The sequence below is a fragment of the Stenella coeruleoalba genome, assembly GCF_951394435.1.
Source record: "Stenella coeruleoalba genome assembly, chromosome: 5".
Classification (NCBI taxonomy): domain Eukaryota; kingdom Metazoa; phylum Chordata; class Mammalia; order Artiodactyla; family Delphinidae; genus Stenella; species Stenella coeruleoalba.
Genome location: NC_137150.1, coordinates 64,322,836 through 64,349,655, shown reverse-complemented (window position 1 = coordinate 64,349,655; position 26,820 = coordinate 64,322,836). Strand labels below are relative to the sequence as shown.

The following is a 26,820-nucleotide window of genomic DNA, read 5'->3' as shown; positions in this document are numbered from 1 at the left end:
GGACGCTGTTAAGTGAGAAGGGTGAAAGTAGGCACCCTTGTAAACAATTTTGTTGGGAATGCATTCTGTGTTCCACTATTTTATTATAATGCTGGACATTGTTTTGAATGTGTTATTCTTTATCATGTTAAGAAAACAGCATTGTATTTCTCATCCACAAAATGTTGTAATAGCAAATGGTTGAACATCTATTCAGCCTATTGCAGCTGGCATAAACAAGCTCTTTTGCAAGACCTTTCTTTTTTCTTGCATCACACTTACAAAGAACCTCAGTGCGGTCCTCAGAACTTGTCCACATAAATGATGAGTGAGACATTTCATCATATTTCCTTTTAACAAACAGACTTTCTGTCATTTAGCAAACTCAGTGACTCATTTTTCAAAGGCAAGATTTTCCACTGCTGTTATTTACAGGATTGCCACCATTAGGGCTACAGGTTGTACAAATACCCCATCGCCCAAATGTCTTTGGGTTCACTCTTTCTACAGCATAAGCTTTAGAGTCAGACAGCTCTGAGTATGAATCCTTGCTCTACAATTTACTAATTGTGGCTTTGGATCACAGCTTCACCAGTTTTCTTATCTGAAATTTGGGTCTAGGCTATTTAATGTACAGGGCGTTATAAGGATTAAATAAAAGAGTGTGTTTCAGGCAGGTACTTCAAATGATGACTTATATTATTATCATTGTTATTTTTAAAATTATTATGTGTTTGGCACGTAGTATATACTTAATAAATATTTACTGAATGGATAAATGATCTCTAGAAAGAATTCAAAGATGAAATAGGAAGTCTCTGCCCATAAGAAATTTCCAAGCTAGGAAATTAATTGCCAATAAAATAAATATAAATGAACTTGAGTTCTAGGTTTGATTTCATGGGGCCTGATGACTTAATTCTGTTACCCCATTACCAAATATTCTTCCTAACTAGACCTCAGCCTGGTACCTGGGCACAGTCATAGATTAACTCCTGACCCATTATACTCTTTGGATATAGATAGCAGAAATCAACTCAAGCTAGCTTAAGTTAAAAGAGAAAATTATACAAAAATCCAGGAACTGATGTCTCATGTGACCCATGGGCAAGTATACAACTGAATGTCAAGAAGGACTGGAACCAAACAGTGGAAAACTTTTGAGAACAAGAGTTTCTCTCTCTCTCCCTCTCTCTTTCTCTCTCTTTCAGTTTTGTTTCTCTCTGAGCCTGCTTTTTTTTCTGCACAGCTGGCCTTCTTCTATCTCTAGACTGCAGGGCAGAAGGTGGCCACCCCTGAGTCTCAAATCTGCATGTTTTGCATCCATCCTAATTCATATTCCTGGAGGAACTCTGGATGGCCCAGCTTAGATCAAGCATCTGCCTTGGTCCATTCAATGGCCTCTAGGAGAAAGGGATCAGATTGGACTATAGGGTGGCCTGAAGGGTGTGGCCATAGGGTGGCCCCATCATGAAGGGAGAAATGGAAGAACACCCAGCAGGTGTCCACTACACTCAGTACAGACTGACGCTTGACCTCTTTATAGCCCTAACTCTCACCACAAACTGAACTGCACATTAAACCTTAATCCTGGGCTTCCCCGGTGGCGCAGTGGTTGAGAATCCCCTGTCAATGTAGGGGACACGGGTTCGAGCCCTGGTCTGGGAAGATCCCACATGCCGCAGAGCAACTGGGCCCGTGAGCCACAACTACTGAGCCTGCGCGTCTGGAGCCTGTGCTCCGCAACAAGAGAGGCCGCGACAGTGAGAGGCCCGCGCACCGCTATGAAGAGTGGCCCCCACTCGCCGCAACTAGAGAAAGGCCTCGCACAGAAACAAAGACCCAACACAGCCAAAAATAAATAAATAAATAAATTTAAAAAACAAAACAAAACAAAAAGAAACCTTAATCCTTGTCCCGGAATTCCACTTACACTGATCTTGTGAAACACACATAGCAAATAAAGGGAAGTGGTCTCTGCATTTTCATTGCTTCACCTACTTTTGGGAAAATGTGGTTTTTACATAGTGAATTTCGTTCAAAATCATGTTTACTTGCTGTAAAATACCTGAGTGAAAACTGAGAAGGTCAAAGGAAAAAATCTAGTTCTTTCCAAATCTCACTAAAAACCTGTATGTTTCCAAACATTCCTAAGTAAAGCACTAAATGAATAAAATTTCTGAATTTGAAGGTAAATATTTCTGCTTTGATGCCTGTGGTGGAGTCATGCTGACTGCTTTCATCACTGCACAGCATGGGATGTATTCTCATCAGTCACTCCCTGCACAGGAAGAATTAGAGGCTGGGGTTAGAATCAAGACCATACTTGGCCCCAGCCTCCCTTGGTTAAGGAGTTTTTGGCACCTCCCACGTTCTTTCTTCAACAATGGTCTGTCTCAAGATTGGACTTATTTTCTTTGACTTCCATCAACTTCAGCGTAATGTATATGCATTCTTGGGCCTCCTGCTATCCCTCAATTCCTTCCCTTTATCCTTCTTCAGGCCTATCATGGGACATCGGGCGCCTGGTACTAGCCAAACTGAACTAACTACAGTCTACCTTTCCCACTGATTACAACCAAAAACTCTAGACAAAATGCAAAAAACAAATACCTGAAGAGTCTAAACAGTAAATAACAGCAGGCAGATTGAGGACTAAAGTCAAAACGTGAATAGCAACTCATAGCCTGGGTGAAATCACCTCTTGCTAACCAGACCAGGAACAGCAATTCCTGAATGACAAACGTGTAAGAGAAATCCCACTTCTTTTTTTAACATGCTTTCTTTTCTCTGTTCTCTCCCAGCTCTGCCCTGAGATCAGCCCCAAGCACTGGGCTGCATTGTCACAGAAGCAGCGGCAACACAAGCATCTAAAATTCACCCCCCGCAAAATCTTTCTCTCTGACCAGAGAAACCAGTGAAATGGACCACCACTGTTCAAATAGTGTGGGTGATCCCTGTTATTTTTTTTTTCTTTCTTTTCTCTTGCTGCTTTATCCCCAAAGACAGCCCCAGTCACACAGGACAGCACAATAGTGCAAGAAAATAAAACTCAGAGAGAACGCTAGCTTCCTGGCATTAAGAATCAAGAAAAAGGCTTCCCTTGTGGCGCAGTGGTTGAGAGTCCGCCTGCCGATGCAGGGGACACGGGTTCGTGCCCCGGTCCGGGAAGATCCCACATGCCGCGGAGCGGCTGGGCCCGTGAGCCATGGCCGCTGAGCCTGCGCGTCCGGAGCCTGTGCTCCGCAACGGGAGAGGCCGCAACAGTGAGAGGCCCGCGTACCGCAAAAAAAAAAAAAAAAAAAAAAAAGAATCAAGAAAAGGAGGGTCCCTGAGGGCTGGAGAATATAGGGACATGCCAGAGAGGAAAGAGCTGGGAAAGGACACCTTCTAATTCTGTTCGGGACCCTACGTAAGTCCCAGACTCAACTCCCAGTGTACACATGCAGAGCAGACCCAAAGAAGCATAGCAAAAGCTTCAAGAATTAAACTACTAAAGTCCCAGACCAAACTCGGAGTGGTGCACGTGACAGTTAGACCCAATAGCATAGCAAAGTCTTGAAAACTGAGTTAACACTGGAATTACCACCTTAGAAGGTAAGACACAACTTGTAGTCTGAACTTAAGCCAACCCCTGTTCCAGAGAGCTTAGAGTATGTGTGATACTGTGTCCAGTGCTGTGAGGATCCCACCCGAGCCAGATGTGGGACTGTGAGCATGGCCAGACATTAGCTATTTGTTGAAATTTTAGAAAAAATCAATAGCAATTTTCCAGCAATGCCTCTCTGAGAAACCTGAGAAAATTCAAACATAACATTAAAAGTTTGTTGTGGACAGCTGTTGTTTTTGCATTCATCATCCATTCCCCCACTCTGGTAACTGTGTCCAGATTTTGCTTTAATGAAAATACCCCTTCTCTAGCTTAACCATAACCAATTAAGTAAATAAATATATTCCATCCTCCTGACTCCAGTGATTGGTCAGAGATGCAATGGAGCCAATGAGATGCGAGGAAATCTCATTCATCATTCACAAAATAGCGTCTTTATTGACACATGGTTTACCCCTTCATCCCTCTCTACATCCCACGTATTTCTCCAAAAATGAAAACAAAAGCCACATGATACAGGTGCTTCTACTTTTAATGCTGAACGACAGTATCTTTACTTGTAGAAAATAATGATATACAAACATTTTATAAACCAAAGCTTTATAGGCAGAAATAATAATCACCTAAGGAATAGCCATACACATATAAAAGAAAATCATTCAGAATTTAAAACTGGAAGCAAAAAACTAAGTTTTCCATTTCTACGTTTATACAGAATGGTATTAGCTCTGCTTTGGCTAAAATCTTTGAAGAGCAGCTCTCAAGCTATTGTCTCCTGAGAGGATGTTTACCACCATCAATCATCTGTAATCCACCCCCCTTTTTTTTGAGGAATATTTGACAATTAAAAATGTGTATATTTAAGGTGTACAATTTGATGATTTGATATAGTTCTATGTTGTGAAATATTCACCACAATCAAGCTAATTAACGTATCTATCACCTCAGACAGTTACCTGTTCTTTTTTCCTTTTCTTTCTTTCTTTATAATTCTTAAAGAACACGAGTAGATTCAGGAAGCCCAGGTCTTCCCAGACCCTGTTGGTGCTCAAAGAAAGAATGGTTTCCAAATTCCTTCATGGGTTTTGCATTGAAGGCTCAAGCTACTTCCTTGAGGGAAAATTCTTTGAGTGTTCTAGAAAGTACAGTCATCCCGAACCTCAGTGGAAAAGATTCAAGCTGTCCAGTGGAACAAAGATTGGGTGTTTAAAATCAAGGAGTTCCTAAAATGAAACTGTTTTCTTAGATAGGGATTAGTTATATGGAGAGACTGAAATGGAGTTAACTCTGGGTAGATATGAGGTTCCAGTGCTTGCTCTTCATGAGGCATTTATCAAGGACCTACAAGGGGACTTGGGATGAAGGAAGCACAGTCCTTTCTAGGCAGTTGTCCCTGGTCTGTGGGAGGATGTTTCACAGACCTAGGACTCTTATCCAGGGTAACACGTAGAGGGACACAGGTGTGAGGAAGGCTTGCAGGAAAGAGACATCACATCAGAGAAGCTTCCTGACCAGGTGGACTTGAGAAACAGGGAAGATGTCAACATATGGAGATGGAGTCGACTTGCTGGGCCAGAGAGAAGAGCATGAGGAAAGACACAGAGAAGAGGAAGTACGGAGTAGTGCAGGAGCCGCTGAGTAGTCCGTTTGGAAAGGGACGTAGTCATAGAACCACCTTCTCCGAGGGAGCACTACTGGGGAAAGGTTTAATGCATGGTGAAGGCCAGTCCAAAGGCCCTCAGGCAAGCTGGGTGAGAGACCCCTACCAATACCCTCCAAAAGGCCATACACTCCTTAAAACGGGCACTGTATACTGGAAAAGGCCCACGGCCCTGGGTTGGATCTCTAACTCTGCCACTAAATGCCTGTGTGACTTTAGGCATTCACTTAACTCTCTCATCCTCAGGACCCCAAGTGTAAAAAGAGGAGAATAGTATCTTTCCTGAGTACTTCACAAGATTGGCATGAACATAAGGAAAAACAGTGGGCACAGAGTAGCACTGTCAAATACTTTCTTGTAGTTCGTTATCTTGTCACGTTTTGAAACTCCCCAGTAGATGCTACCATCCTTCTAGTATTACCACTACATGATAGATTTTTGAGGTCAAGGGATGTGTCTTCTTCAGGACTGTCTGGGAACACGGTATATGATTTTTTGAAAAGGTACTTGATGAATGAATGAATGAATAATGTTCAGAGTCCTCCAACTAGTCAATAAAATCAGTCTCCTAACTACACTGAAGACCTGTGGACTGTTCTTTGACTCCAGGCTGCTTGGCCCAGTTGAGGCTCTGAGTTAGTGGTGCTCATTCAATGTCATGGTAGAGAAGGAAGCCTGTGAAGGTGGAGTCATGGACATTATCTGCATAGACCCCATTGTTCTCTCCATCCCCATACACCTGGAGCCAGACCTGGTCACCCTTCTCCAGATAGAGGAGCACAGAGCCAGAGGCCTGGTCCACGTTCTTGTCCTGGAACTGGTCATAGGTGAAGAGCACGGCCTTGTCCTTCTTGTAGAGGCTGACCTTCACATCCTTCAGGTAAACTGTGATGTGGTAGGAGAAGTAGTACAGCCCGGGAATGTTGCAGTAGAATTTGCCAGTGGTACCATCATAGTGGCTTTGCTGATTGTAGAAGATCTTGGTAAAGCGAATGGGAACGTTGGGAATGGTGACCCGGGTCTCCAGTCCCACACTGAATGCTGAGCGGTATACATAGGCACTTTCTCCAGGTTCTCCTTTTCTGCCTGGGATTCCTGGAAAGCCTCGGGGACCTTCAACCCCAGTCACTCCAGTTTCACCGGTGTCGCCCTTAGGACCAGCAAAACCTAGAGAACGAGAAGACCTTAGTGACCACAAAAACAGAACTCCCGTTTAGGTTGGTTCCAGCCTAAATCACTGTCCCTGTGGCCCCCTACCTACAAACGGCTTGACTGACAGAGTAAGGAACCAATGAGAGCTCCCAAAGGGGAGAGCTGTCACTTCCCCCTCCACATCCCCTGCCCCACAGCAGGCTCCCATAAATTCATCTCCAACCTTATCTCCTATACATCTCCATCACCGATGCTCCACCCTGCCAACACTTTATGTGCCAGCTCAACCAACTACACATCTGCTTTTCTCTGCCCTCCGTCTAGGCTGCCCTCCCTCCTTTATTCTGTCCACACATCCTTCAAGGCCTCGCTCAAGCCCCGCCTCCTCCTGAAAGCCTTCATTGTTAACCCAGGTCTGCATTGAGGGCATTTTCTCTCTGTTCCACTGTTTAGGCACTTGTCCACATTCACTTCAGCATATTTGGAGTAGACTCTCTTGTAGTAACCTCTAACAGTCCTGTGCACCAGAGCAAGAGTTCTCCAAGAGAAGGACTGTGGCCTGCAGGAGGTACCAGGAAGTATGGTTGAATGCCACTGGATGGAACGGGAATTAAGGGAAAATTAAGGGAAACAGGAATATGAGCAGACTGGGAATAGGGATGGATGAGGGCGGGGATGGAAAGAGGATGCGGAAGGTGGTGTGGGTAGAGCAGAGTCAAGGGTACTTGGTTTTAAAGGTACCACGTGTGTTTACCTTTGAAAGGCCAATCCAAAATCCACTTCATGTTGCTTATGGGTCACATTAAAAAGCTTTGTTTCTTCCCTGTGTGTAGACCTTAAGTTAATAACTATTGCCCTCCTATAGTGCTAGAAGCCCTCTTCTACCCAGGAGAAGTCTGTAACAGAGGAGACTAAAGACCTTATTCTTACCTGGATCTCCTTTCTCACCCTTCTCGCCAGGGCTGCCATCTCTGCCATCACGGCCTGGAGTCCCGTTGTGGCCAGGATGCCCCGGGATGCCTGCCATCCAACCTGCACAGGCCCCCTTGGGGATGGGAAGGACTTCAGGCGCTTCAATGTTTTCCTGGCCATGACTGGGCAGGGCTAGTAGCAGTAGAACAGCTCCCAGAAGCAGCATCCTGAGTCCTGGAACCCAGACCTGTGCTGTCAGACACAGAAGAGTGGACCCCACATGGCTCACCCAGTCAGGACCCAAGCAGGACTCTGGCCAGTTCCGCAGAGTCTGCCTCTGAGACCTGCTCTCTCAGTACTCACCTCTTCCAGGGAGACTCAGATTCTGACTCTTTCAGCCCACCTTGATTTCTCTCTGCCCTGAAATTTGCAGTATTTAGCATTATTCTTTGTGTGTGTGATCTCCTTTCTTCCACCATCGGTGATGGTGAGACAACACTCCTCCAATTCCTCATATCTGAGCACAGTACGAGGCACAGGGAAGGCTCCAAGAGTCAACTTGTCATGAGCCTATCCCTTGAATTGTCCAAGAATGATGATTCAGATCATCCCATTCAACTCTAACCAACTTCCCTCTCTCCGGCTCCTTCTTTTTCTTCTCTACTTCCCTTTGCCTCATTTTCTATGTCTGTTCCTCCTCCTTTCTTTCCCATTCTCTTTCTTCCTCTCCCCATTCCCTGGGCCACATGTTAGACCATTTGGTATATTATGTATGTGCACACACACATGCTCACATATGCACATATGCACATGTACACCCATACACACACATGCACAATGCACACGCGCACACACACACACACAGCCTTAGTCAGACAACCAGCGACACACTGTCGCATGAGAATATCCACTGACCGCTGCCTGGGCCACACTTAGCTGCACCTCGTCACCTGCCTGATCCCCACGCAGCCTTCAGGACACAGTGGGCTGTCCTCTCTTTTAGGAAGTCTTCCCGGTCCTCCTTCCCCAATCTGGTCTGCCGTTCCTCCTCTGTGCTCCCCCAGTGCCCTCGCTTATCTAGCATTGGCACATCTTGCACCATATACTATAATTCCTGACTTGCTTACCCATTTCAGCCATTAAACTACAAGCACCATGGGGCAAAGTCTAACCCACCACCAGCACAGAGTAGGGACTAAATAAATAGTTCTGTAGAAAAAAAAAAAAGAGCAAGAGAGCCAGAGAGAAGGGAAGGAGGAAGGAAAAGAGAAAGGAATGGGGAACAAGGGAAAGAGGATGGAGTACGTTTAGAACATATATTCTGGGTACCCTAGCAAAAAGCTCAAGGGGCACAGATGGCCAAGGGACTCCCTGTCTCAGAACTGGCCCTCCATAGCCCCTCCCGGAAGACAGTCCTTTACATGCACGGGGACTCTGGTCCCCATCCATCCCTGCCTGTTATTAGGTGATCTTAGCCCCCACCTCTGATTGCCAGGGTGTTAGTCTCCCCATCCCTCTCTCACAAGGGAGTGGAGAGAAAGCACCACAGAGGGGAACAGGGCATAGGATCCTGGATCACAGGCATCACTAAGACCCTCTGTGGAGTTTGAAATGTAGCTAATCCCAAGAACTTGATTCTAAATAAAACATGGTCCTTATGTATTTTTTTACCCTAAACACTCAATATTTTTCATCAGTTTGCTTGTCTCATAGATTTCACGAAGCCTCCAGAATTGAGTTTGGCTTCAGGAGACGTTTCCTCTGTGAAAGATGGAGAAAAGACCCTGATGAGAAATCTTACCCCAAAGACATGCATGGTGTCTGGAATCCCACCTCTATGGCCCATTACCTGGGGCTCTATAATGCCCCCTCCATGTGACACAACCCACTCATCTTTCATATGTATATGTGAAACATCATATATATATGATAAGTTTATATATGTTATATATAAACTTATATATATATGTTTACTATATATATATATATATATATATATATGCTCATCTTTCATACACACACACGTGTGTATTCATTAAAAATAGTAAGAGAGGGAATTCCCTGGCAGTCCAGTGGTTAACGGACTCTGAGCTTCCACTGCAGGGGGCACGGGTTCAATCCCTGGTCGCGGAATCCCACAAGCCATGAGGCACAGCCAAGAAAGGAAAATAGTAAGATAAAAAAAAAAAAAAAAAAAAAGTAAGATAAATACTTTGAAAACTACAGAAAATAAAACAACCCCCACTCCCAAGAATCCATCTGTTTATTTTTAAACATGGTGGAAATAATACTTTACATAGAAATTTTATTCCCCAATTTTTGCCTTGCAATTTTCTAATTTTTATAATCGTCATTTTAAATGTGTGTGTGCGCTAGTCCATCAAGTGGATATAGCCAAGATATATGTCAACGTTCCCATTTTACTGAACTTTGAACATATTTTCATTTTAAAACATTTTAAATCTGTAACAAACATCCTTAGGCACATAGTTTATCCTCAAATTATTGTTCTGCTATGACATATTCCCAGAAGTAAAATTTCTGGACCAAAAGGTATGAACATTTTTAAGGCTTATGATGGATATTCCCAAATTACAGTTTGTCATGCTGTTCCCTGGTAATACGTCAGTGTGTACATAGAGAGCCTATCTTAGCTACCCTCACCAGCTTTGGATATAATGATTACAAACATTTTTGTTGTTCTTAGTTTAGTGAGCATTATGATCATTAGTGAGTTGTACATTTTATTAAAGGCCTATTTCCTAATTTAATTTCCTCATTTTTGATATCTCTGTTAAGTGTTCTTTATCAGTTAATTTATTAGGGACACAATGTGCTTTTTGAATTAATTTGTGTGAGTTCTTTATGCCAACACTTTGTCATATGTGCTATGACTATTAACTCTAGTGTAAAGATTATTCTTTTGTCTTGCTTATCCTGAGTTTTAGGTGACAGAAGTTTTAGTTTTTATATAGCCAACTCTGTTGGGTTTTTTTTTTTTTTTTTTTTTTTTGCTTCTGAGTGTTAAACGGTCCTTCTCCATACTAGAGTTTGGTGAGTACTTTATTTTCTTCTATTGTTTGGTGTATTTTAAATTTTACTCTTTAATCCATCTCTGATATTTTGTGTTGGTGTAAACTGTGATCTAAGATACTCAAATGATTTCTTCCTATTTGAAAACTGTTTAAAAGACATTTAATTAAATTAACCTTTTTTATCTCTGTTGGTCTGATGCATCAGTTATCAAATATCAAGTTCTAATATCATCTTAAGCAGGGTGAGAATTGAGAATGAGACCAGCAGACAGAGAGGAGGAGAGACAGGCAAGACAACTGAGACAGGTGCCGATAGGGATAGATGCTGCCCCCTGGTGGTCATGAGTCCCTAGTCAAGGTTTTCTTTTACCATTAACATGTACCTTTGTCCCCCTCTACTGGAATTGGAGGTCTCAAGGGGTGTTCTCAATAACAGCCGGAAATAAAATGAAAATGAGAGATCGTTTAAGCTTGGCTTTTCCCAAGATGAGAAGAAAGAGGGGAGTTAGACGAGAAGCCAAGGAGAAAAGACCAGCCAAGCCCCTTTTGTGTTTAAGGAGAATACTTGTTCTGAGGTTTTTAAGGCTTTATATGTCATCCAAACTTCCCACAATTTGTCATCTCCATCCTTTTCCTCTATGGGGTTAGCAGTAAAACTCCTAAGAAGACCACCGAGAGGCTCTGTGCTTGCTTCTTCCAGAAATGAGGAGGGCTATGCTCTTTTCCACAGGGAAACAGAAGGAGAGAATCCAGAATAAAGAACCAGGGAAGGCAGCTACAGAGGGTCCCAAAGAAGAAGGGTGACTGGGGGCTTCCTCCAAACCATTAGAAGGAGTGAAAAGTCAGGTCTCTAGAGTTCTCTGGTTCCTCCTCCTCTTTTAAAAATAAAAATTCTATTTTCCTGGGCTTCCCTGGTGGCTCAGTGGTCAAGAGTCTGCCTGCCAATGCAGGGGACACGGGTTCGAGCCCTGGTCCGGGAAGATACCACATGCCGCGGAGCAATTAAGCCCATGCACCACAACTACAGAGCCTGAGCTCTGGAGCCTGTGCTCCACAAGAGAAGCCACCACAACAAGAAGCCCGCGCACCACAACGAAGAGTAGCCCCCGCTGGCCCCAACTAGAGATAGCCCGTGTGCAGCAATGAAGACCCAACACAGCCAAAAATAAATAAAATAAATAAATTTGAAAAAAAAAAGATTCTATTTTCCCAGCCCAAGGGAAGGCATTCTGTGCTCAACACTACAGTGTTATGGACAGATCTCTCCATTCATAGGGGCAACCAATCTGGGTTCCATGACAGTAACATGGGGCGACAGTAATGGAAGGAGGGATTGGGGGCAGATGGGCACACAATCCTAGGATGTTTCTGATGCTAAGAAGCGATTCTGATTGAAGAAGAAGGTTGTCGTCTAACCAAGTTCTGGATGGAAAAATTAGCAATTGATAATTATTGAAGGTCAGTGCAGAGATGCCGAAATTTCAAACAATTTATTCCAAAATTATCTGTGCTCTCTGTTTAGATATAGCAATTTTTACATTTTGATTTTGAAAGACCTCTCTTTCTAAAGGGGAAAAAATATTAATATTCTACTCCATAGGATGGGGGATAGAAGAGAAAATAATGTGAAGGAACCTCCAGACTATGATGCAGTGACCTGGCTTCTAGTCTGGGCTCCACCAGTGACTTACTGGGTGACTTACCCGTCCCCACCCACTTTCCAGACCTCATGCTCTTTGCAGGCAAAGGTGATTATTTCTTTTTTTTAACTTTTTTTTTTTTCTTGGCGGCACCATGTGCAGCTTGCGGGATCTTAGTTCCCCGACCAGGGATCGAACCCATCCATGCCCCCTTGCAGTGGAAGCTCAGAGTCCTAACCACTGGACCACTGGGGAATTCCCCAAAGGCGATTATTAATGAATTTATTCTTAGTTTATTTCATAATATTGTTGTGAGAACCAGTAGACTAAAATTATGAAGAAGTATTTTAAAAACTTGTAAAGTGTTCCACACATATAAGTGAAGAGAAGCAAGCAAATATTTATGGACGACTCGCTGTGGATCCCCACTGTACACTCACCACCCCTTTAATCTCATTTAACCTCCACAGCTCCTGGGGGTTAGGACTCAGTTCCCACACGAGAAATCCGAGGACCAAAGAGGTTTAGTAATTTCTGCTCAAGGATCACAGGTAAAAGAGTGCAGAGGTGAAATTTGAAATCCAAAACCTGAGTTCTTTCTATCGTACTAACTTTCATGGTGCACTGTGTACAGGCATGGCTCTCCTTGCTTTCAAAATAATCCAAGGGGATGACCATGATGATCTCTGGATCCTAAAGGGCCATATTACAATCTCTCATTTTCATTTGTTAAGTGTATGAGAAATTCCACTTTGACCTGCTGGAATGCCAGTAACAACAGCAGAATCTTGTGAAATGCAAGGATGGGGTCTCCTCTGGGACAGGCAGGAGACAGAGTGGGATGGGGGAAAGAGGTCACCAGACCCGGCGCCAATTCCTCCAGCAGGGAAGGACATTAAAGCATAGATCACATAGTCCCAGAGAGCTGAAAGGTACCCCAGAAATCATCTCACCCCTGCCCTGCTTTTACAAATGGGAGGCTAAGGGGGAGGAAAGGGCTGCCTTTATTGCATCCTCATAGAAACCAGCTCTCACACTAGGAACTTCTACACATTACTTATGCTATTTGTTATTTATTTTAATCTTTACAAGAACTCCATGAAGCAAAGAAAATAACCCCCACTGTAGAGATGGGGAAACTGAGAGATTAAGGAGAACATCCGTGAGAGATTCCCATCACATTACACTGCCTCGAAAAAGGCTTCTCAGACTCACCTTCATAATCTGCTAAATGAGATCACGAGGAACATGAGAACACTTTGAAATTGGTAAGGGTTCTTTGCAGTATAAATTGCATAAGGCAGTTTCAGACTGTATTTTGTTTAATCCTTCTCATAGCCCTGCTTTTGACTCCACTCTCTAGAAGAATCTGAGACTCAAAGAGACCAAGATGCTGGCTTAAGATCATGCAACTCTTGGGTTGAATTCAATGAAATTGCCATTTTTAAAGGTCGAAAATGGTAGAATATTGGCAATTTCACACGGTGCAACCTAATGATAAATGGCAGAACCAGGAATCAGCTAGGCTCTGCCTGGCTCCCAGGAGGATGACATGAAAGCTTTTATTCAGCATCCTTGTGCCCAACACACACACACACACACACACACACACACACACACACACACATTTTTGGCAGCAGTCTCTCTCCACTTGAAGGAGTTCCTGACTGAAAGCTTCTAGTCTCCAAAGCTTCTACCTCCTGACCTCAGCAAAGTGTCTGGGGCCACAGGTCCCCAGCTTGACAAGGAGTAGGACGGAAGTCTGTCCCCACAGCCACCTTTGAAAGGACAAGAAGCAAGTCCTGTGGCCCTCTTTACAGCTCCTCAAGAATGGAAGGAGGGAGGCAACAAGGACAGACAACTAAGCTGCAGGCTCCCTTTCCACTGCTCAGCTTCAGGAGCAAAGCTGACACCCTCACGCTCCTTTGGACATATTCTGTCAGCGTCAAGGCCTCCCTGTTTCCAACCTCGTCAGGAGGAGGTGGCCTTACCCCCAGTGGCAGGAGTCACCAGGAGTGAGGTAGCTGCACCCCTCGTAAGGCTTGATCTGAAAACCAGAACCTCCCCAGACCAGGGACCCGCATCCTCAGACAGGGGCTGGCCTGATCTCTAAAATCCTCCCACTCAGGTCTCTGCATCAATGGCTGGAAACAACCAGGAGGCCGCACGGGCAGCGCTCACTGGGGCAAGCAGGATTGGGCTTGACCAAGACCAGGTAGATCCAGTTGTTTCTGTCAGAAGACGTCTGCTAAAAATAAGATTTTTCATAAGCTGCCAGTATATGCCAGGCCCCTTGCTCACTTTACCTCATTTGCACTTCTCAATCATCCTGTGAGATAGCCCCACAGAGGGGTAGATATTCCCATATTTACAGATACCCCCAAATCTGCACATACTGACCATGCCTCACCCATCTTTGCACCTCACGGACACTACCCAGTGTCTGGCCCGCGGAATCTGCTCAATAAATATCGCTGAGTAGAATCCAGCGTTGGAGTTGGATTCCAAACTCAGGCTGAGATCGGAGCTCAGGCTTTCCCCAGGCTGCCTCTTCACGTGCTTCTTTCTCTGCCCTACCTGGTCAAGCTAAGTGACTTGTCCCCTTCTCCTCTTATCTAATTGGACTTTATCACTGGACCATCCCTCCAACTTCACTGACCCCAAACTTCTCTTTGGTTAGGCATCTAACCACAGAGTGAATTGGGCAAAATTCAGGATGGTCCCAGGCATTTTGACCAGAAGGAACAGTCCCTTTTCTCTTGGAGCCGTGGGAGAATCGAGGACGAATCCCAAGGCCTGTCTGCATCCGACAGTGCTACCCTGGCCAGGGTTTTGCCTGTATCCCTCCCTACCCTGCTAACAGGACAGTGTGGGCACACCCCAGTCAGGGGCTCCACGGCAGGGCAGCCACTTCCCCTCCAGCCTAGAACTTGAATCAATTGTCCTTACCCTCAGGTGTGGAATCAGAGCCACAGACTTCGGTCAGGATGGAAGTGAGGAGGAGATGGCCCAGTCTCAGCAGCCTGGTACTCATGGGGGCAGGCGGTCCCCACCTCACAGTTGTCCTTTTCTATTGGCCAGCATGGCGAGGCCCAGAGACCAATGGGCAGGCATGTGCCCCTGGCAACTGCCTCAGGTCCACCCTGGGGAACCTGGTGCAATCAGCTTGGGCTTGGGAAGCCAAGTGGAGCTTCAGTCACCACAGTCTTGTCTCCAGACTTTGGCTCTTATTTTTGCCTCTTACAACGGCGACAGGGCCAAGGGTCAAGACCAGAAGCAGGAAAACAAGATATTTCCTTATGTAAAGTGAATTGCCCTGTGGTCCAGGAGACCTCCGTCTTCCCGGAGATTTGCCCTAATAAATCCGGGGCACCAATTACCACCATCACCTCCTGCTCACAATGCATGATAGGGAACTGCAGTATAACAAGGAATATAACACATCCTCTGTTCTCTGGCCTGAACCCGATTGGGGAAAGACTTTGCATGCCAATTTTGAGAACTGAGGTGAGGGGATGTTTCTGGGCTGGTGTAGGGCAGATTAAGACCATTAAAGGCCCTGAATCCCACATGATTTTGAAGTCCCCACCTGTATGTGATTCAAATTCAGTATATCAGAAAACATATTAACTAGGAGAGAATACCAACTTTCAAGGATTTTGTGGTTTCAAAATTCTGGATAAGTTTTTGAAAACTAACTTTTTATGCATGTGTGAGTCCCCATTTTGCCAGCACCTTAAACGTGTGCCTGTTCCACCTACTGGTGAGCACTGCTCCGGGCTAGGAGTGGCCTGGAGCGGCTGTAACCCACAGAGGTGTTCCTAGAAGCCTTAGGCTAAAGTGGCAATGCTCATCACCTTGGACTCTTTCTTGGCAAACCCACGTTTTGTTTTTGAAGGACAGGATCGGGGCCAGTTCCTGCTAGCCACAAATTCTGATGCGTTAAATCATGACCCCAGCAAGGGCTCAGGATCCCAGCAATAACTTCTTCAAGACATACAGAAACAGAATGTTCTCAGGCAGAGCCTGGGTATCTACCTGGCCCTAAATACCACCTCTCCTGGCCACAAAAAACCTAAAAGCCCACCAGCAAAGTAAAGTAAAAATCTGATCTAAGGTTTAACCTCTTACTAATATGCAAATATTTCTAGAGAAGTTACTTTAGGCCTTTGAGATTGGAGTCATGAGTCTCTTCCCAAGGGCCCACTGACTTAGGTAAGGGGCTTATGAAAATGAGGTACTGGTTTACTAGATAGGTTGGACCGAGGAGAAAACACACAGAAACTACAGCAACCCTCAGTTACTTCAGTATTTTATTTTTATTGTGGCATCTTTTATCGATTTGGGGTTTGTGTTACTATCTGTCTCTCCTTACTAGAATGTAAACTTCACGAGAGCAGGTGCCTTGCCTGTTCAATGTTTTATCCTCAAGCCCTTAGAATAAGATCCGGTATAAGGTGGGCAATGATAATTGCTGAATCAAAAATAAGGGAGTGATCATATTTACTCTTCCCCTTGGAGATAGCTCTGACTGTCTTCCAGTTTACAAATCAAGTATCTTCAGTTCAATGAGGTTAAGTGATTTGTCCAAGGCACAGATCCAAGATTTGAACCCAGTCTGTCTGGCTATAAAACCTGCTTGCTTTCTAGTACCTTATGTCTCTCACCCCTCCTGATGGACTATAATACCCTAAGATTCATGCGTGTACTTCAGGGTAGCTTTGGGGTTGGCATGAAAAGCAGTTTCTTCCGATCTTATGGGAATACAGCTGGTTACAGCAGGCTTTAACTATTGCACAAGGTGGAATGACTTTAGCTCCAAAATCACACGAAGACTGTGCTGGTCTGGCTGTCTGCCAGTGGCACTGAGAAAGCCTGTCATCTAGAGGCCTCAGGGAAATCTGCCATTCACCACAAAGTTCATCATGTGGAAAGAAACAATTCTGTGGCATACTGGTTTAGAGACTGCAACTGAAAAACAGTCAGCCAGAGGTAACTTGAGGCTAGTTTTTTTTTTTCCCAGGATAGAACTGTTACTATCTAAAATAAAATAATCAAATAAACATCATCGTTTCCTCCAGGGTATCATGGCTACTGTTCAATCCCCTGTCAGCATGGGAACTGGGATATTGAAACAGCAGGTCACGTGATTTCCTTCCCATAAATATGTTTAAGTATTGTCATATATTTCTGCTTTATTGTGATTTTTTAAAAAAAATCTTAATTGAAATAACTAAGTATAACCTGTGTGTTTTGAAAAATAATCTAGAAGATTAGAGCAAGACATAGAGGAAACACACCCGGCAGCCTTCCTTCCACTCCATCCCCAAATTTCTAGAAATGGCAAAAAAAAAGTTTTAATTCCTTTATCTCTTCCAAAGACTCGACTACAATTGCACTTTATCTAAGGCACCCTCAGATACAAATCTAAGAATCTGTTTTGTCACTCATTCTTTGGACTAACAGCAATCCACTTCCACCGACAAGGAGGCCAGTTCAGATAAGCAACCCTAGATTCATATCTTTGAGAGCCCTATCCTTCGACCACTCCTCATACCAAAATACTGTATCAGTCAAAGAATTTCCCACAATCATTTTGGAAAGGCTGGAGAAACAAAGAGATGGAGATGGTGTTGCTCAGAGTTCAGGAAGTGGTTACTGCCCCTGGGCTCTAGCCTAAAAGCCTGCACTCACTGCCCTGAAAAGAAGCCTGGCTACTGACACTGCCAGGGGCACTGCCTGAAACACAATAGCTTCTCCCATCATCCCCCTTCAATCTTTTTTTTTTTTTTTTTTTTTTTTGCGGTATGCAGGCCTCTCACTGTTGTGGCCTCTCCCATTGCGGAGCACAGGCTCCAGACGCGCAAGCTCAGGGGCCATGGCTCACGGGCCTAGCCACTCTGCGGCATGTGGGATCCTCCTGGACCAGGGCACAAACCCATGTCCCCTGCATCGGCAGGTGGACTCTCAACCACTGCGCCACCAGGGAAGCCCCCCGCCCCTTCAATCTTGCACCATTGTCTCCCATTTGCAGAAGCTAATTGGAACTTATCCAGTAAGGGAGTCTAGGATATGTCGTTTCAGACACCAGCTTCAGGAGTACAAAGGGGATTACAGAAAAGTGGATATAGGGCTAAGTATCGATAGACATGATCAGACATAGGCCACAACTTTAATAAATAGAAGAATTCACACCCAAGGAAGCAAAGCTAACAGAAAAAAAAAAAAAGGAGGGGGGAGCAAAACTTTAAAATAAGTATAATTATTATATTTAGAGAGATGACAGGAAAGAACATATGTGAAAATAATTAATGGATATTCTGCCACAGTAGGAGGTGAAAATAATTTTCTCTCCTTTAAGTCATCAAGCTTGTGGTGATTTGTTATGGCAACCCTAGGAAACTAACATGGAGAATTAGAGCTAGGCAAATTCTTACACACAGCATCAAAGACAGGATCCATTAAAGAAAAAGCATGGTAAATAAGACCTCATCAAAATTAAAACTGTTGCTCTATGAAAGACCCTGTTTAGAGCTCCAGACTGGGAGAAAATATTTGCAAACCATACATCTGACAAAGGATTTGTATTTAGATTATATAACAAACTCTCAAAACTAAACAGTAAAACAAAGAACAAACAAACCCAAGTAGAAAGTGGGCAACAGACATGAAAGATATTTCATGAAATAGGATATATGGATGGCAAATAAACACATGAAAAAACGTTCAACATTATTAGCCGTTACAGAAATGCAAATTAAAACCACAATGAGGTATCACTACACATCTACTAGAATGGCTAAAATTAAAAACAGTAAGAAATACTAATATAATAGTGGAAACACGTCATTATACATTTGTCAAAACCCATAGAATGTACAACACCAAGGGTGAACCCTAATATAAGCTATGGACTTTGGATGATATTTTTAAAGGTGGGGAAAATAGCACACAATTTTTTAAAAATCAAAAAAATAGTGAGAATACTAAATCTGGAAAAGACGAAAATGGATCACTCATAATTTGCCAGTGGGAATGGAAAATGGTACAGCCACTCTGGAAAATAGTTTGGCAGTTCTTAAAAAATTAAGCAGCAGTCACACTCCTGAACATTTATCCCAAAGAAATGAAAACCATGTCCAAACAAAAACCTGAATATTCATGTACATATATACCTTTGCTCATTTGTGTGAGTAACTCTTAAGGGTAAATTTCTAGACATGGAATTGTAGGATCAAGGGGTATGCACATCTTAAATTTTGATAGTTGTAAATTGACTTTCAAAAATTCAACAATAATTTATAGTGCTCCAAAAATGGTATGAGAGTACCTGTTTCCCTATACCCTCACCAATATTGGATACTGTCAAATATTTAAATATTTGGCTTTCTAATAGATTTTTTAAAGTTATCTCTTTGGTTATGTGTGAGGAGGATATCTTTTCAAATATTTATTGGTTGTTTGTATTTATGTTCCTGTGAATTGTGTGCTAATTTCTATTTGTCTATTTTTCCTACTTTGTCTTTTTTATTAATTTTTTAAAGTTCTTTGTATATCAAGGAAATTAATCCTTTTGAAATTTTATTTAGCTCTTGCCTTTTAAAAAACGTTTTATACAAAAATTTTTGCTTCCCATTTGGTTAGCCTAATTTTTTAACATTTTCATTTTGGCCTCTAGATTTTTCTGTGTTGCCTGAAAGATTCCTCCCATTTTAAAGGTATTCTTTAAAATATGTTTTCTTCTAGAATGTTCATGATTTTTTTTCCTTTTAATTCACTATTTGACCAATCTGTAATTATTTTGTCAAAAGGGCAAAGACCATATATAGAGTTAATCAAGGGCTGTTTATTCAAATCTTACTATTGTAAGGGGGTCACTACCATCACTTTCATTCCAGTAGAGATTGGAAGGGGGTTGAAAGGAGAGTGAATTTTATAGGCTGAAAGAAGGAAGTCCTACGACAGTCTTTGGCGAGTGTTCTTTTAGGATGGGATTTTCTAATTCTAGCAGGGTGTGATTTTTTGAAAGTGTGGGAAGCTTTCTGATTGGCTTTCAAGTACATTTGGCCGTCTTCAATTGGTCCACTATCTACCTGTATATAAATGGGGGCTTTCCAGGCTGGGTAGGGTCATATGGGTTATTCTGCTTCACCTGAAAGAAAATCTGGTCCCTGGCTTTGGAGTCTTACATTAGCAATTCATGTTTTAAAAAATAAGATAAAATCCATTTTTTTTCTGTATTCTTACTGAACCCAGTACCCATTTTAATACACATTTATCTTTTAAATTCTAATTTTAAATGTCTTTTTCATATACTTTTCAAATGCATGGGGGGGCAGTCTATTTCAGGATTCTCTACCCTGTTCATTGTGTGTGTTTATTCCTCATCAGGAGTAAGTATCCTCTTGGCCAACGAAAGCAGCATGATGCAAAGCTCTAAGATATAAGTATTAAAGTCATATCTGAAAGTTTATCCATTTATAAAGCTTGATACAAGAGTAAATATGTAATTGGGAGACTGTATTTAATAAAATTTTCCAACGTCGTACTCTGACATGGAGCCTGGCATACAGGAGGTCTTCATATATGTTGGCTGAGTCCAGAAATGCTAGTGTGGCAATGAGGACTCTGGACCAGGAGTTGGAAGACCTGGATTCCAGTCTCTGCTTCACTGCAGGCTGGTTGGGTGACCATGCTACACTTTAATGGCCTGGTAGCTGGGAAATGGCCTCCAATGTCGGGGACTATAATTCCCATCACTCCTTAAAGCTAGGAGTTACCATATGACAAAGTTTTCACCTATAAAATATGAGAGACTCAGCTATTCCAGGCTGAGTCTTAAAATATTACACATGTGATCTTTCAATTTCTTCCCTGTGAACAAGAGTGCAGATATGCCTGTGACCCAGTTTTTTGGGGGAAGCGTTTTTCTTTTTAAGAACTTTTTAAGAACATATTACTTTTTTTCCCAAGTTTATTGAGGCATTATTGAAAAACATAATAGTATATATTTAAAGTATACAATGTGCTGATGTGATATATGTATACATTGTGAACTGATTACCAAGATCAAGATAATTAACATCTCCATCACCAGACATAGTTAACTCTTGTGTGTGTGTGTGTGTGTGTGTGTGTGTGTGTGTGTGTGTGTGTGTGTGTGTGTGTGGTGAGAATGTTTAAGATCTACACTCAGTAACTTCCAAGTACACAATACATATTATTAACTATAGGCCTGTGACCCAGTTTTGATCATACAAAGATGATGTTCCAGAGGACGCTGGAAAAACCAGAGGAAAGAAACCTGGGAGTCCTGATGGCTGTGTGGAACAGAGTAGTCTTCCAACCTGCCCTGGACTGTTACTTGAGATAGAAATAAATCTATCAAGTCATTATATTGTTGGGTCTTCGTTGCAACAGCTTACTATTCTACTTGGCACAGGTATCCCACAAAGGAAACAGTTCTGCAAAGAGTCTGGGAAATAAAGGGTGTACTAAAAGTATGCAGGTTCTCTTCCTATAGGACTTCTCTGCACCTAGATAAATGTTTCCTTTTCTCATATATATCACAGCTTGAGGGAGAAAATTGCTGATCTCTTGTATTCTCTTACTGTTTCTGAAAAGCACATCTGGAAAATGCTGATTTAGATGATTTCTATTTTCTCTAAATATTGCATAATGCATGGCCAGTGTTAGTATGCATTCAGAACACCACCAAATTTTACAGAATCAAGGCTGCCTTTGGTCCAACTACTTCAGTCAGAGCATGTTATCTCTAGGCACAACAGGCAATATTATGAAACCATAGAGAATATGAATAATTCTTCCAAAAGTTTTAGGAAAAAAAGTTTTAGGAGATTTTGATCTCATTGTTTTGTATTCTTTCTCATCTAATCAAATGGAAAGATGACAAATGTTTTATCCACAGAGGAGTATGGGTTTTTCTTGGTTTTTTGTTCTTACTTTCAAAGGGCTTGAAAAAGGTACTGCAACCACAGTTCGTGGCTACTGTGTGTAAGGCCCTGGAAGAGCAGGCGCAGTGCCCACGGGGAACGGTGGAAGTACAGAATGGACCTGTCCCAGAACACCTGGGGACAGCATCCTCGAATATCGGCAGTGATGACTGGTATTGAAATGGCTCCTCTGGCAGCCCAGGAGATTTGTGGAGAGGTTCTTCCTGGGAGGCCTCGGAGGTTTGAGCACTTCGCATTCTGCCAGCACCATCAAGTGTGGCCATTTTTGTAGATTCATAAAATGAGGTGCAAAAGATTGAGGAAGTTTGGGGCTATTTCTGTAATGGGCAACTGGCCAGTCAATGATCAAGAGTATCTGAGGGGATCCAAGTGATGTGTTTCCTAAGGCTACTAGTCAGAATCCTGAAGATTCTTCTGTCCAGATGTAGTTCTTACATATTCTCATTGAGAAATGTATTATTGTGATTGATAAGATAACTGGAGAGACCAAAGGAGAGAAGTCCACTGGGAAATCTATACATTCAAGACTGACTATCTGAATGTGTATTATAAAAAGTGTGAAAACATGCCATCCTAGATTATGCAGGACTAACCTTCTTTTGACCTGGCAGATTGACTTAGTAGATTAGACATGTCCAGTGCTGTTAATGCAGCAAAGGGCTCTGCGTGCTTAGAAAATCCCAATCTGCTGATCCACAAGCTTGGATTGGATCTACGACAGGTTCCCCCCTTTGGGAAAGGACTCCACACAACCCGTCAAGGGTTTCTGAATGCAGGTGGAGGATGTTAGGATTGGTTCGCCAAGAGTCCACTCCCACCATCTTGGTCTGCAGAACTCCCCTGAGAGATCCCGCTGCAGGTCCCTCTGCTCTGCTCTGCCTCTTCTGCAGCTGCACTTCACAGCTGACTGGTCTCAACCCTCTTCCTTCCCCGCAGATGTTAAAGAAGCAGCAACCGAAAGATGGAGGGGGAGGGACTCACCCCTCAAGAGTGAGTGGGAAGGAGTGAATGGACCAAGGAATGAGCTGGAGAATTCCAGACATGGCAAGTCAGAGGGTCTTGTAAACTGTGGTTGGAACAGTAAGGTCAGGAAGAGCTCTGGCTGTGGGGTTGCCTCCTAGCCTCTTGCAGACTGGCTATGAGGACCAAAGGAGGCCATATCTGTCAAGCACTGGGGCCAGCCCTTAATGTTAGTGCCTTTCTGAACCCTGTGGCCCAGCAGCCTCTGCCAATGCATCCTCCCTGCTGTGCATCACTTCTCTGTGCCTGTGCACAGGATGTCCTTCTCCTTCCTCTCCACCTGGAGAAAATGCTTGCTCAGACATCACCCCTTCCTTGACTACATCAGGAAGAGTCAGTGGCACGGTGCTGTGTCCCCATAGTATATGTCATACCATGTTATCTGATGATCTGTTTCCACATTTCTCTCCCGCAATCGGACTGAGAGCTTCTCACTCATCTTTATACCTCCCTGGTCTCTCCTGGTGCCAGCACCTTCCTTAGGATGGGGGTGCCCAGGAAATAGATGTTGAATTAAATGAGTGAATACGTATGTAAATAAATAAATATTCTTATGGTCAAAATGGAACAATGTGGATTGGAAAATAATGTGGGTAGAAGGAAATAAAATTTCCCAAAGATTTGGGGAGAACTTTATTTTAGTGCGCAAATAATAAATATTTTATCCTACCAATTTGAAACACTCTACCAAGACAGATACTTTGTTGTTAAGAAAGGGGACATGAGAGCGTGGAACCACCACATAGCTTAGCTTTCTGAATAATTTTGAAGAAGAACACTCTGTTGGACAGTCGTGCCAAGGAGCCCCTCCCTGACGGTGTGTCCCTCAGTCTCTGCCCTTTTTTGGCCACACAAAGGGCTTCTTCGTGGACACACTATTTTGGTTTTCTTGAATTCTACAATTATGGTCCTGAGTCTCATGGGAGACACTCCCCAGGTGCCTGCTGACCCACTCCATCCCAGGAACGAATCAGGGGACAGAAGACTCAGCCAGATCCCTGTCCAGTGAAAAGTTAAAATCAAATCATCTTAACAATTCCCAAACTAAGTAAATCCAAAACTACCTCTAAAACTAAACAACTCCAGAGTTCAGGGTGCTGGTTATTAGCCATGATCGCTCAGCTCCCTGCTCACCCTTCTGCTCTCTGCTTTGTGGTTGGGGCCATTCGCCTCCTTTACCAGCTGCTCCCTGTCAGCCTGGGCCAACAGGGCAGAGGAGCAGAGGCTGGCAGAGGGGAGAGGGCTTTGCTCCTCCCTGTGTGCCTGGGTCCCTCTCAGCATTGCCCTAGCAACTGGCCTTCACCTCAAGAGCCCCAGTGGGTTCCAGGAGCTGCAATTTACCATTTTCCCAACACTTCCACAACCAGCCTCATCATGCCCCTTCCTCTAGCACCAGCTGGCAGCACCCCCTCCCTAGAGTTCTGTATCCAGGTCCCGGGCTCGTCTTTGAGTTCCTGGGGCACCTGTCCCATTGGGCAGTGCCACCCACTCAGAGGGCTACCCCCAGCCATATGGGGCCACCAACCTCTTCCCTTTGTTCCCTCAGCTCTTGGGCTGGTAGCTGCTTCTTGCAGTTAAAATTTCCATTATACTCCAATATTGGGGGGTGGGTTATTTGTGTTTTTTTGCCTTTTTCATTCTCCAATAGCCAAGTAACAATTCTTTATTTAAATTTTTTTTTCTTTATTATCAGTATTGTGTCTCTAACAGTGTTTGGACCCTGACAGTAACTCTAAAACTAAGCAATTTTAAAAATAAATAAACTTGGTCTTCCCTGGTGGTGCAGTGGTTGAGAGTCCGCCTGCCAATGCAGGGGATGCGGGTTCGTGCCCCAGTCCAGGAAGATCCCACATGCCGCGGAGCGGTTGGGCCCGTGAGCCATGGCCGCTGAGCCTGCGCGTCCGGAGCCTGTGCTCCGCAACGGGAGAGGCCACAACAGTGAGAGGCCCGCGTACCGCAAAAAAAAAAAAAAAAAAAAAAAAAAAAAATTCAAAAAAAACACAAAACTTTAAAACTAATTAAGTAAAAATAAAGATCAGAAAAAAATTTCATTAAAAAAGTTAAGAAATTGACAATAAATAGCTCTGAAGATAACTTAAAACTAAATATGACCAAATTTTGAGGAAATAAAAAAACTTAAATAAGTCTGAAAATAATTCAAAAATAACAAAACTAAATCATTCAAATCTAAATAAATGTAAAACTATATAGCTAAAATTACAGTAACTAAACAAGTCACACTGAAAACTAACAAAATTAAATAAGTCAAAAGTTAAATAACACAAATAGATAAAAACAAAACTAAAAATAAATAACTCAAAATTACAACTGAAGAGTAACTGAAAAACTCACACACCAAGTCTAAAAATAAATAACATTAAGTAAATAATTCTCAAAGCTAATTCGAAAATAACTGAAGATAAGTAACTGAAAACAAACTCTGAAAAAAAATAACTTTGAAAATAAACTGAAAACTACAAAGTCAAATAACTGGAATACTAAACAGCTAAATAGAAATGAAAACACAGTCCGGCGGGATCGATCGCCTGCTGCCGCCCGGAACCACTTCGGGTTCCTCCCGGGCGCGGCCTCCGCGGGGTCTGCACCCGCGTCGCCTGCCCTGCGCAGGAGCGCGTCAATACCTCCGGGTTCCGCGCGACGTCTGCGCCGAGTCCCTGCGCTCGCGCTTGCGCAGGTAGGACAGCGCGAGGTTCGCCGCGGGGCTGTACCGGGAGGCGTGGGCTCCGCGGCGGACGTGGACCGAGCCTCAGGCCCCACTAGGACGGCCTAATCGCCCCCGGGCAGGGCAGCGGATCCCCAGGCTCCAAGGCCCCTTTGCTGCTTCTGCTTAAGGGCGGGCCGGCCTCCGCATGCACAGCAGTGGCTCCCCGGAATGCAGGCGAGTATCAGTTCTCTGCGCAGGGCGGCCTCAGGCCCCCTTCCCGCGCCCGCACTGCCTCTGCTCGAAAACCGGTCTCCCCACTGGGGGCGAGCAAGCCAGCGGACATCCCAAGGCTCTCCTCAGTTTTGTTTGTGGCCCTGAAATTCCAAGAAGAAAGAGGAGCAATGGCTAACAAGTTCGCTTACTTTTCTTTCCGCTTCTAAATCACGTGTCCTTCTCTTCGCTTCCCTCTTTCTCTCCCTGGATGCTCCCGTAGGCCTAGTCTTTATGGGTGAGAATCATGAAAAGGAGGGAGAGGGAAGGAGGAGAGGAAGAGAGGACAGGAGAAGCTGATGAACAGAAATGAGGAAAAATATGAAAAGAGGTAAGAAGGATTCATTGCAGCACTACTTACAATAGGCAGGACATGGAAGCAAACTAAATGACCATCTATGGATGAATGGATAAAGAAGATGTGGTACATATATGCAATGGACTATTACTCAGCCATAAAAAAAGAATGAAATTATGACATTTGCAGCGACATGGATGGACCTAGAGATTGTCACACTGAGTGAAGGAAGTCAGACAAAGACAAATATATGATATCGCTTATATGTGGAATCTAAAAAAAATGGTAGAAATGAACTTATTTACAAAACAGAATTAGAATCACAGATGTAGAAAACAAACTTATGGTTACCAGGGGGGAAAAGGGGGAGGGATAAATTGGGAGATTGGGATTGACATATACACCCTACTATAATATAAAATAGATAACTAATAATAACCTACCGTATAGCACAGGGAACTCTACTCAGTACTCTGTAATGACCTATATGAGAAAAGAATCTAAGAAAGAGTGGATATATGTGTATGTATAACTGATTCAGTTTGCTGTACAGCAGAAACTAACAGAACATTGTAAATCAACTATACTCCAATAAAAATTAATTT

General features: G+C 43.4%; 1 protein-coding gene across 1 annotated transcript; it reads right to left on the bottom strand.

Annotated features, from left to right (window-relative positions):
• Window positions 1–5,895: 5,895 nt before the first annotated feature.
• Window positions 5,896–7,557, bottom strand: ADIPOQ (adiponectin, C1Q and collagen domain containing; the record flags this gene model as incomplete). Its single annotated transcript, XM_079922309.1, has 2 exons — window positions 7,332–7,557; window positions 5,896–6,416 (listed from the first exon to the last, which is right to left on the bottom strand). Exons 1-2 carry the CDS (start codon window positions 7,537–7,539, stop codon window positions 5,896–5,898), a joined length of 729 nt encoding a protein of 242 aa, XP_079778435.1. The 5' UTR covers window positions 7,540–7,557.
• Between the last annotated feature and the right edge of the window lie 19,263 nt (window positions 7,558–26,820).